This window comes from Patagioenas fasciata, chromosome 3 (assembly GCF_037038585.1).
Source record: "Patagioenas fasciata isolate bPatFas1 chromosome 3, bPatFas1.hap1, whole genome shotgun sequence".
In the NCBI taxonomy this organism is placed as follows: domain Eukaryota; kingdom Metazoa; phylum Chordata; class Aves; order Columbiformes; family Columbidae; genus Patagioenas; species Patagioenas fasciata.
In genome coordinates, this window is record NC_092522.1 from 99,503,992 (window position 1) to 99,516,063 (window position 12,072).

The window sequence follows — 12,072 nt, forward strand, 5'->3', positions numbered from 1 at the left end:
ATCACCACCTCAACCCCCAGTTTGTGTGTGTTTAAGCATTCTGAGGACTTTGTATCGGTTTACTGTTTGTTTCTACCATGCTTTGTCAAAGAAATATAAAATTGAGTAAAAGAGAGGCATACCTACTTTTCTGGGATTTAGTAATAATAAGAAGCTTGCATGTTTCATTCTTTTCTACTGCTTAAAACGTCAACATTTTCTATTCAGGTAACATTATACATACCAACAAGAGCCTAACTCGCAATCACAACTAACCTCTGTTTTGATATCCTTTTTTCAGAATAGTGTTTATCACAGGTTTCAGCGGTTGAGACTGGATTTTCATTCCTGTTGTTTGGAGATTTCATCTTTCACATATGTGCATGGCCAGACTTCTATTGGGCAATTCCATCAAACATGGTCTCTTTTACTTACAACATACCTGAGGTTTATCCATAACTTCTGTGTGTTCATCTTGCTCCTTGTACCACTGCTATCATGTTTACAGCATACTTCTAAAATGGTTGCTTTGCAATATTAATGGTCGGAGGTTATTCCTATTAGAGTGTCTGTTAGTTGCTGAAGTGAGGACGTTTTTGTTTTATTGTTTGATTGTATTTGGCTCTAACATAGGATGTGGCTGAACGGCAGCAGGAATGCAAAGAGAAACTGCAGGAAATCTGTGATTTGCTTACACAGACCGAAAATCGACTCATCGGACAGCGAGAGTCTCTTGTTATTGGAGACAGCAAGGCTGAGCTACAACAATACCAGACCAAACAGGAGGTATGCACAATTTCAGTCACATAAAGAAGACTGAGTGCAGAGGAGACTGACTAGTTTTTTTTGTTGAATAACAAGACTGTCATGTGAGAGAAGAGCAAAATAGACGTGTTTGACTTACCAAAAGTAAAGGCTTAATGGCATGCACTTAAACTGCTGTCTGTGAATACACTCCAGTATGTGCCAGCTGGAGAAGAGCTTTCAAAGTAGAAGACACTAGAATATGTACTAGACATTTCAAGAAGCACTCTTGGAGCAGGCATGAAATTTGGTATATGAATCTTTGGCTTAAGATTGTTCCTGTTAGATATGATAAAATCAGACTTGTTAATTATGCAAAAATAATTTAATCAACTTTTTAACTGGTATTGGGGAGTGCTTATTCCTGTTCAAAATATTTTGAAGAATTTTGCTGGAAGGCTTGCCATTGCCTCACTCTTGTTTTGGTTTGAATTCTGTTTTTTCTAGTATAGCTTGCAATCTCCTTTGTTTCTTTGCTTTCCTACCGAGACCTTGCCTTTCAGTTGTATCCTGTCACCTGTAAGCTTTTATTCTGTCCTGACTGGTGCTGAGTTCATGATAGTTAACCACAAGCTAGTCAGCCTCATCTCCATCCCTGGAAAGGTGATGAAACAACTCGTTCCAAACATGGTCTCCAAGCATGTGGAGGAAAAGATTATCAGGAGTAGTCAACATGGATTCACCAAAGGGAAATCATGTTTGACCAACCTGTTAGCGTTCTATGATAGTATGACTGGCTGAGTAGATGAGGGAAGAGCAGTGGATGTTGTCTACCTTGACTTCAGCAGGGCTTTTGACACTGTCTCTCACAACATCCTCATAGGCAAGCTCAGGAAGTGTGGGCTGGATGAATGTATGGTGATGTGGATCATGAACTGGTTGGACGGCAGAGCTCAGAGGGTTGTGATCAATGGTGCAGAGTCTGGTTGGAGGTCTGTAGTTAGTGGGGTTCCCCAGGGGTCAGTGTTAGGTCCAGTCCTGCTTAACCTGTTCATCAGTGACCTGGATGAAGAGAACGAGTGCACCCTCAGCAAGTTTGCTGATAATACCAAACTGGGAAGAAGGACTGACACACCAGAAGGCTGTGCTGCCATTCAGTGAGACCTGGACAGGCTGGAGAACTGGGCAGAGAAGAACCTGATGAAATTCAGCAAGGGCAAGTGTAGGGTCCTGCACCTGGGGAGGAATAATCCCAGGCACCAGTACAGGTTAACGGTTGAACTACTGGAAAGCAGCTCTGCAGAGAAGGACATGGGAGTTCTGATTGACAACAGGTTGACCATGAGTCAGCAGTGTGCCTTTGTGGCCAAGAAGGCCAAGAGTATCCTGGGGTCCATTAGGAAGAGCGTGACCGGCAGATCGAGGGAGGTTCTCCTCTACTCTGCCATGGAGTACTGCATCCAGTTCCAGGCTCCCTAGTTTAAGAAGGACAAGGAATTACTGGTAAGAGTCCAGCAGAGAGCTACAAAGATGATGAGAGGCCTGGAGCATCTTTCTTACGAGGAGAGACTGAGAGAGCTTGGTCTGTTCAACCTGGAGAAAAGAAGGCTGAGAGGGGATCTCATTAATATTTTTAAGTATCTCAAGGGTGGGTGTCAAGAGGATGGGACCAGACTCTTTTCTGTGGTGCCCAACAATAGGATGAGGGGCAACGAGCACAGACTGAAGCACGGGAGGTTCCATCTGCATATGAGGAGAAACTTCTTTACTTGGAGGGTGCCAGAGCACTGGAACAGGCTGCCCAGAGAGGTTGCGGAGTCTCCTTCTCTGGAGACATTCAAGACCCACCTGGACACATTTCTGTGCGATCTGCTCTGGGTGAACCTGCTTTAGCAGGCAAGTTGTACTAGATGATCTCCAGAGGTCCCTTCCAAGCCCAGCCATTCTGTGATTCTGTAAAGGACTTGGTACTTGTCCTCCTCCTCCTTCTCCTAGTAGTAGTCTGCTATACTGTAGAGTTCCAAATCAGGTTTAGTAATCTATACAGGCATTAATATCTTTATTCATCTTGCTTTGCTTTACTTTACTTCGAAGTAACACATCTAGTTTGTTGAAATTCTCTTAGTAGTCAGTGGAAAGATACAGATACCCCTGGGTTACCTTCTAATATTGCTTACTTGTCTTAAGAATTTATGGCCTAATGGGGTGCCCATGGGAGTGAAGAACTGAGATAGCATTATGGTTTGGTTTGGTTTGGTTTTTTTCCCATCAGCTGTTGGTGACTGCGTAGGAGACTAGTTGTTACTTGTTGACTGATTTCTTCTAGACACCACTGCAGAAGTGTGTCTTAGGAGGGGAATGGAGGCTTAAAAAAGGTCTTTTATAGAACAAGTCAGAGCTTTCATCCACAAGAAACACAGAGATCTTTGTCAGAGAAGAATCTTGTCTTGATGTAGTGTCCCCAGGAAGACCTTTCTAACATACTTACTGGAGTGTTAAGTTGTAGTTTTAGCTGCCAAACTATAATTGCTGCAAAATCTGTAGTCTAAAATAAGCACCAAATGTTTTGTCTTGCAGCTTCAGGAGTATTACGCTGCATATAAGGAAAAAAAAATCCTTCATTATTTCAGTAACTGGGTGAATGTATTCAACAGCATAATTATTGTTATCATTAAAGCTCCATTCAAATAACTGGGAGGCAGATTTTTTATCTCACTGTATCACAGGACTAGGAAAATTGCTTTGGATAAACTAAAACTAAATGTCTGCCCTCTGTGAAAATTAATGTTCTTTAGAGACTGAAATATCCTGATTGATAACAATTAAAGAAAAATATTCTTATGGCATTTCTGTTTGAACCAAACCAAGAAATATGGTAAAACTTCCACCTGGGAAAGATAACTGCAAGTCTCTTTTATTCAGTCACTATATTTTCTGCAGCTTTCTGTTAGGATAGTAGTGGAATGGAGTTTGTCAGGAGACTCGCCTTACTAACTACACTGTAGCAGATTTACTTTATCTCTTGATATCTAAAAAATAAGATATGTTTTCTTCTGTGTACATGGAAATACAATATTTGAGCTGCTAAAAAAAGGAAAAAAGTGGCCTCAGTCTGAAAAGGAGAATAAGCCAACAGATTTGAAATTAAAAAAAAAAAAAATATTTAGTTGCGGCAGCATTGCCAGATGTTGCATTTATTCTGGGGTTTGTTTGTTTTGTTTTGTGTTTGTTTGTTTGTTTGTTTTAAATAACCCTATCTGCAATTTAGTAATGTACCATATACTCTCCAAAGTTAGAAAGCACCAGTGTGTTGCTTGCCCATAGAACAGAGGTAGTTCCAATAAAGTTAGTTGAAAAGATCTGGTAAATAATTTGTTTACTTCTGTTTGCTTTCTTTTTTCCCTAAAGGAGATACAGAAAGACATGAGAATGAGTGCCCAGACACTGGCAGAGATTGTGAAAAATACTGAAACCTTCTTGAAAGAGAATGGAGAAAAGTTGTCACAAGAAGACAAGACTGTTCTTGAACAGAAACTGAATGAAGCTAAGACAAAGTGTTTGCTCCTTAGCCAGAAGGCAGAAGAGTCCAAAAAAGAACTGGATAAAGCTATGACAACAGCAATTAAGCAAGAAACGGAAAAGGTTTTTAGGCAACCATTTCATACCTTTATTCAAACTTTTAATGTGTCTTGCAACTTATTGTTGATATACTGTGGAGTGGTTAAAATCATATTCCATTTGGATGATTAATAAGCTGTTTGCTTATTTATTTTCTTTATAAAATAAACAACAAGATCTATGTCAATCAAAACCTTTATTTAATTTTACTGTATTTTAAGTTGCTTGTTTGCATATAATATTTTGTAGTGCCTAAAGATTTCTAAACTGAAACTGTAAAATTTCAATGTAGGTTGCAGCCATAGAACAGCTGGAAGAAAGTAAAAATACAATAGAAAATCTCTTGGATTGGTTATCAAATGTGGATAAAGAAGCAGAGCATGGCCGGAAATTCAAGCAGGCGATAGAACAGAATGGAACACACTTTGAAGAGGGAGATGTGAAGGTTTTGGAAGGAGAGGAGGATGATGTCAATGGTAATCTGCTGGAAATGGAAGACATTGAAACTCAGGTTGATGGACTAGTAAAAAGCACAGAAGATAATCTGAACCAGCAGTATCAGAAAGTCAAGGTACTGTTACTGGGTTTATTCAACATTTAGGTGCTAAATGTGCCAGTCCTCATTCAACACAAGCGAATTCAATCTCATCCTTTCTGTCATAGACTTTGGAACAGGCACTAGGAAGTTAGTGATATACAGTGAACTTAAGTAGTTAGAATGTACTGCAAGTTTGTCACTTTTTTACTGTTACTGTGGTTGTTCCCTGCAAAATAAGAAAAGGGACGTATTCTATAGGTAGATGTTGAGAATTGTGATGGTGAGTCTGTTCTTAATTTTTATAGCAAGAAATTAATGAAGATAAATAAATTGCAAAAAGCAGCAACATCAATTAATAAGCTTTATGTGACTCATTCACGAATCTTTGTAGTAGCCAAATAATTCAACCCCCTTGCAATTTCCTGTGAACACTTATTACCAAGAGCTACAAACAGTGGTTTGCTGAAATTATCATCTTAATTTCCTATGACTTTGACACATGGGCAGAGCAGTTTTTGAAGGCTTCAGAAACTGTACAGAAATATGGTGACCAGGAGTCGTGCTTTCACTGAAACTAAACACAAAATGTTTTTTAACGAATAATATGAAAATGAGAAAAGGTTTTATAATTTTGGTGGACTTTGTTTTACTTATCATTTCTACATAGAATTCAGCAGAAATTTCAAGACAATGATGGTCTAATGGAACCATCTGAGAAGGTGCTGGTTGTAATTTTGATTGTTTTTTCTTGTAGGCTCAACATGAGAAAATTATTTCACAGCAGCAGGCTGTCATCATAGCAACTCAGTCTGCTCAGGCACTGCTTGAGAAACAAGGGCACCACCTTTCCCCTGAAGAAAAAGACAAGATGCAAAGGAATATGAAAGAGCTGAAGGCTCAGTATGAGGCTGCTTTAGCTGAATCAGAACGGAAAATGAAGTTGACTCGTTCTCTGAGAGAAGAACTTGAGAAATTTGATGCGGACTATAGTGAATTTGAAATCTGGCTGCAGCAGGCAGAACAAGAACTTGGAAATTTGGAGGCAGGTGCTTCTGACTTCAGTGGTATTATGGTCAAACTGAAAAGGCAAAAGAGTTTTTCAGAAGATGTTATATCTCACAAAGGTGATTTACGGTATATTACAATTTCTGGACAAAGAGTTTTAGATGCTGCAAGGTCATGTAGCAAGAGAGATGGTGTGAAGGTGGACAAAGATGGCATTGATACTTCAGCTACGTATGCTGAAGTGCAAAATAAACTGGATAGTGCTTCAGATCGTTTCAAATCTCTCTATACTCAGGTAAGTTTTATTTATACTGGGTAGAAAAGACTACTATAATTGATTTGGCAGTTTGTGTGAAAAGAGGTTAACTGATGAAACAAATACTGTGGGAAGTTGTAAATTCTTTGTTTCTTAAAGTTAGACAACAGAACAAGATGCTTTTCTGGAAGATCTGCTTTAGTCAAGTGTCAAACTATTTAAGGTCTGAATGGATGAAGTTTTCTACCTTGTGTTGTAAGGAAGAAATCAGACCAGATTTCCTCATTACTTTTTCCAGCTTTAAACAGACTCTTTATGACAGCACAGAATGCCTGAGCAACATTTTTGGGGTGGAAAGAAATCGTAAGACTTATAGATGGGTAACATTTCTTTATCTTCCTTGTGATATTTTCCACAGGTGCTTATTTATATGCTTTCCTACTAATAAAATGAGTCTAGAAAGAGAGAGACTCTGCCAAGATTGACATTCAAAATTTCAGTTTCATTTGTGTCCTGAAATAGTTCATCCCAACATGACCTTTGTTGGCAGCCGTAGGCGTGCAAAAACGTACTGATTTCAGGATAGCAAATCCTTTCCATTACTCTGCCAAATAAACATTTTATGCTTAACTGTCTGAGATTGGTCTCTAACTAATGGGAAACTTAGCAATGCAAAATCTTTTCTCCACATACCCTAGAGAGAGAAGATAATGCAGCTCTCTATGCCATGTTCACGTATGGGATCTGTCTGGTAGAACCAGACAAACATCACCAACTGGTCTGTTTTCTGGTGTTTTCAAAAAATTAACAAAGTGTTGTTTAATATTGATAGTATTTTGAAATTTTACACTTCTGAGATAGTTATTAATTGAAACATTTAAGAGGCAGTTACTATGTGCTTTGGCTATGCCATTTCATAATTTTCTAAGATCAGAGGTTCAGATTCCTTAGCAGAGCTTCAGTGTCCACTGATACAGTGTTGGTCTGCAGCAGTTGCCATCTTGGTGTATTTTCATCTCTTTAAGGTTTTCTTGCACAGAAATGTAAATTCTGTAAAGTCACGGATTTGATCACGTGATTACAAAACCAATGTAAATTGTGTTGAACAGTTTGTGAAGAAGGCTCTCCATTTGCAGAAGTTCGTTCTCCTACTTAGCACTGAAACAGTTGATTTATTGGATTAGTTTGAGTGTGAATGTAGAGATTTCATTGCACAATTTTCAGAGAGCTTATTTTTAAGCACATCAAAATCCTGTGCTAATGGCTTGATTGGTGGCCTCATATTAATCAACTTGCCAAATTCTATCCTTTACATATGTACATTTAGCACAGACACTATAGACATGCTTTAAATATTTGACCATAAATATGTAGAGCAAAACCAACACAAGGTAGACTTATTGAAGGGATGTTAAAGTCAGTTTGGAGTTAATTGATGATGTAAACGAATGCATTCTGTACTTGCCCACCAGATGGAGACCAAGTACCAAATGTAAATATGAAAATTCAGTGTATGGAAGGTTCAGAATATAAATATTTAAAGTAACAGCTTATAAATATTATGACTTGATATAATCAATTTTGCATGAGAAACCATCTCCAAAAAGACTGAAAGAGTTCCACTGACCTTTCTATGTGATGATTCACTGTCTATTTTGGGATATGCAAACATATAGGATGAATAGGATCTTGGTCAGATGACATTCTTAAGGGACCAAAAGCAAAGCATATGTGCCATACTGAGCCATGTCACTTTGGATTCGCTATGCAGGCATTTATGGAAGCAGTACTCTGCTGTCTGTATGTTGATGAACATACATGTATCTTCTGATGTTATTTTTTTTTTTTAATTTTCTGCATTTTTGGTGTCAGAATGCTGATAAAGAATCTTTATGTTGGTGGATCAAAAAATCTTCCTAAAGCTTTTCCTGTTCTAGTACAATGGGTTAGATTCTGGTTTCCCAGCTGCATTAGTGAATTGATCCTAAGTCACACCTGCATAGCTTGTCCAGCTGCTGTGCCTTAATTCAGAAATGGATTAAACAGTAGAATGGTGATAGGAAAACATTCTGCAGTATTTCAGGAATGAAAGTATGAACTTGGTATGAAATGCAGCTCACAGTTTAATGTCTGCGTATTTACTTGTTTATCTTCTACTCTTTCAGTGTAGCATCCTTGGAAATAACCTTAAAGACCTGGTGGATAAATACCAGCATTATGAAGATGCCTCATCTGGACTTCTGTCAGGTCTCCAGGCCTCTGAAATAGCTGTGAACAAACAACTGTCAGAGCCAATTGCAGTGGATCCCAAAAATCTCCAAAGACAACTAGAAGAAACCAAGGTGAAAAGCTTTGAAAAGCAGAAGTACTTTTGTCCTAAAAAGAGCTGCTTTTTGCCTGAAAAACAGGATAATCTGACACAGTCCGTGTAGCTGCAAGCCAAATTCTTGCCTTGCATGTGGGTGTGCAACTTTTATAGTTCTGAAATTCAGCTTTTCAGAGTGTTATCTGAAAAGCACTGGGGTGAAAAGAAATGAGAGACCAAGATGCCATTAGCAGTGGTGAAAGCAAGAGGTGTTTCATATCACTTAGCAAATGATAGGGTGAAATCTGGTACGTTTTTGAGCTAAGGGTTTAGTGATTACAACTTACTATCAGAGTAGGGTTTGGGATTGGGCTTCTGATAGAGAAGACCATTTTTGTTTGTTGTCTGAGACTCTTACTGTTTCCTATTCACATATGTGGTTACTGCATTACGCAAGTGATCATACTGGATAAGCAGTGTGACGTGACCTGTCTGTCTGCCTCAGCTGGATCCAGTATGGTCTGCCCTGCAGAGATTGAACGTAACATAATTTGTGCTGTTTCGGTTTTATTTTTTTTTCTCTAGTAGAGACAAGAAGTGATGGAGCTTGTGAAGGTAAATCTCTGGTTAGTTGCGTAAAATGTAGGTTTACAGAATGCTTTAGGAACCCAAGTATAAGGTAGATTACGTAGTTTCGTACAATCTGTTGTCTTTGAACTGACTCTTATATTTTCATAAACACAAAGATTTGTACTATAATTAAAATTCCAGGTTATTTATTTTTCAGTGAGCAAGGCTATTGGCTGGGCATTTATTTCCTCTCCGTTTTATCTGTGCTATGTGGAGTATCCATGCAGGTCTGATATACTTGCTATTGTCAAATGATAGTCAATGGAAAAAGTACGTCCTTTAACAGTTTCCCTTATATCAGCAGTATATATTTCACTTATATGAGCAGTAGTTACCTTTACCACATGGTGTCTTCCACATCTGCCACTCAAATTGCCCAACACTTTGCTGCCTGACATGTCAGAGGAGACAAATCACAGCGATGCTGTAATACAACAAAAGTAGAACTGTAAATTTTGAACTCCTAACAGTGGAACAATTTAGGTACATTTATGCTTCTAAGAACTAGGAAAGCAGGAATAACACCAATTACAATTTGAAGCTTCATTTAGACTTTTTGTTCCTTATGCCAAAATGAATTATATCCTGTATAATGCCAGTTTTCATGCAAGTAATACAAAAGGAGTGAGTACTGGGGTTCTTTTGTGTAATGCCTACATGGATTACTTGCCACACAAAAGAGCACTCAATGAATATGAGCGGGGAAGAAGGGAGAGGGTGCAAAGTGTCAAAAGATTCAAAGGAAGGGAAAAAATGGGAGGCTGTAGAAAGAAAGCCAATTAATGAAAGCAAAACAAAGAGTATTGCTGAAGAAGTCAGGTGTTGCAAGTTAAAGCTCTCCCTTGTAGCCAACACATGCAGCTGATAATCCAGCTAGACACAGACCTTGGCACCATGGTGGGGTCTAATCTTTTTATGGGGATTAACTGTTCTTCAGAATATTCCTCAGTGCCTCTGGTGTCAGCTTGCTTGCTTTCTGTCAGCCTGCAAGGTTTTCTGGGACATCTTTCTACTTTTTCTTTCCCTTTTTTTTTTTTTGTTTCCACAAGTGCAGTATATTTCTCTAGTGTAAGGAAAATTCCTCTTTGAGTCTGAGTTTTATTGCAGCAACATGACTTCTTTGTCCTGTTGGGGCAGATAGGATTGCCTTTTGAGTCATATGTTCATTAAGTTAGGGTATATGAAAAAATAAATGAGAAGTTCCTTCATTTTGATTTGTCCAAAGTTTAATGGGTACATCATATACACTGGCACAGAGGCCTGAAATAATTTCATGACTATTCACTCTATAAAATACTTTTATACACTGAAGAGAGAAAGCCACTTGTAGAAGTTGATTCAGTCTTGCTGTCTTTCTCTGTTGACTCTGGACGAAGTCTTGGCTGGGCTGTAAGCCTGTATTCCTTGGTTAGATGACAAACCTAGGCAAAATTCAGTGACACTGCCTCCAGGAGGTTCCTAAACTGGGAAGGCGATAATCTTATTTCAAACTATTCCTGTTGGTGCTACAATATCAGCCTGATCCTTTGTCAATACAACTGATAGTGAATGTGTAACTACTGCTAATGACTGTTTTTCCCCCTGAATTGTTCTCTGATTCTGAGTTGAAAAATATGTTTATTTTTCTTTTGGATAGTATATGAGTCTGTACAAGTGGTCCTTAAATACAGTTAGTTGAAAGACACCTTTTGAAGTTGCACGCGAGAAATCAGTTGAGTCGGAGAAGTACTGTAAAACAGAAGATAAAAAAGATGGTGAACAAACTAAAACAAGAGCCAGAAGGTCGACAGCAGTCAGAGCTGCTGCTGAAGATTTTTCATAAAGAGAGGTCACAAATTGAGTTAGTTTATTCCCAACACTAAGTTTAGTTTGTATGACATATCTCAGCCTCGCATATGTGACTATTAGCTGTATTGAAAAGCATAACTGATAACTGTGGAATTTTACAGATTCTTCAGGGACAAGTGTCTAACCACCAAATTGCTGTAGAAAAACTGAAAAAAGCTGCTGAAGTGTTGTTGGATACAAGGGGGGAGTTGACACCAGACAAAGATGAGATTCAGAAAACACTGGGTAAAGTGTTTACTTTTCTTAATACTTCTTTTTATCACTTGTGTCTGCATGCAGGTACTGGAAGAGACAAAATACAGAGTTTGCACATTCTTGTGTCACTGTCCAATTCCATGTTTTGTTGAGTCATAAGCTGTTGCAACACAGTAACTTCATTGTTGGTCTGTCTCCTAGATTGATCCAAATGCTTTTCACTTAAAAGCTGTCTTTTTTTTTTCCTTCAGAAATAGGGATTATGTTTAATTCTCATGTTACAGATTGGCATGCCAAACAGAGGTAGTGATTTGCTGAAGATCATAAATTCTCCAGTAGGAAGGAGCATGTTCAGGTTCAAGGAACATGACTCCAACTATCTGTTTCCAAGCAATTATTTGAAGTTCATTTAGCCAAGGAATTATTTCCTTCTGACTTCAAGAAACTGTCTGTGATGGGTTGACCTTGGCTGGCTGCCAGATGCCTACCCAGCAGCTCTCTGGCTCCCCTTGCCCAACAGGAGGAGGGTAGAAAAGCCTGTGGGTCGAGATAAAGACAGGGCAACCACTTAGCAGTTACTGTCATGAGCAAAACAGGCTTGACTTGGAGAACATTAAATTTAATTTATTGCCAAATAAAAGAGTTGCAGGTCTAATGAAGAACCATCTGGCAGAACATTTCAGCTCCAACAGTAACAGACATAATTGTGGAAGAGCTATCTTAATACTCTGCTATTTTATTTCTTGTGAACACTTAACAGCTGGCATAAACTAGAGCTGCATGGGAACCAGTTTCTAAAAGCTGAGGAGCACAGCTGTAACCTGTTCCCTCATTTCACTTGTCCTGTGGGCTCTATCTGAAGATTTTGATCTTTGCTTGTGTGTTTCTACTTAATAAAGTTGATATTTTTGCTTCATTCTGATGTGGGCAATTTTTGACTCACAGTTACCTGGT

At 38.6% G+C, this 12,072-nt stretch overlaps 1 protein-coding gene across 33 annotated transcripts in view; it reads left to right on the top strand.

Annotated features, from left to right (window-relative positions):
• DST (dystonin) overlaps nucleotides 1–12,072 on the top strand; it is a 307,103-nt gene that overhangs the window by 202,873 nt on the left and 92,158 nt on the right. For all 33 annotated transcript variants that reach the window (XM_071806938.1, XM_071806947.1, XM_071806950.1 and 30 more), the window contains 6 exons: nucleotides 613–765; nucleotides 4,132–4,365; nucleotides 4,634–4,912; nucleotides 5,634–6,179; nucleotides 8,306–8,482; nucleotides 11,025–11,148. In XM_071806938.1, the coding sequence (XP_071663039.1) occupies nucleotides 613–765; nucleotides 4,132–4,365; nucleotides 4,634–4,912; nucleotides 5,634–6,179; nucleotides 8,306–8,482; nucleotides 11,025–11,148 (1,513 nt within the window). The remainder of the gene's footprint in view (nucleotides 1–612; nucleotides 766–4,131; nucleotides 4,366–4,633; nucleotides 4,913–5,633; nucleotides 6,180–8,305; nucleotides 8,483–11,024; nucleotides 11,149–12,072) is intronic.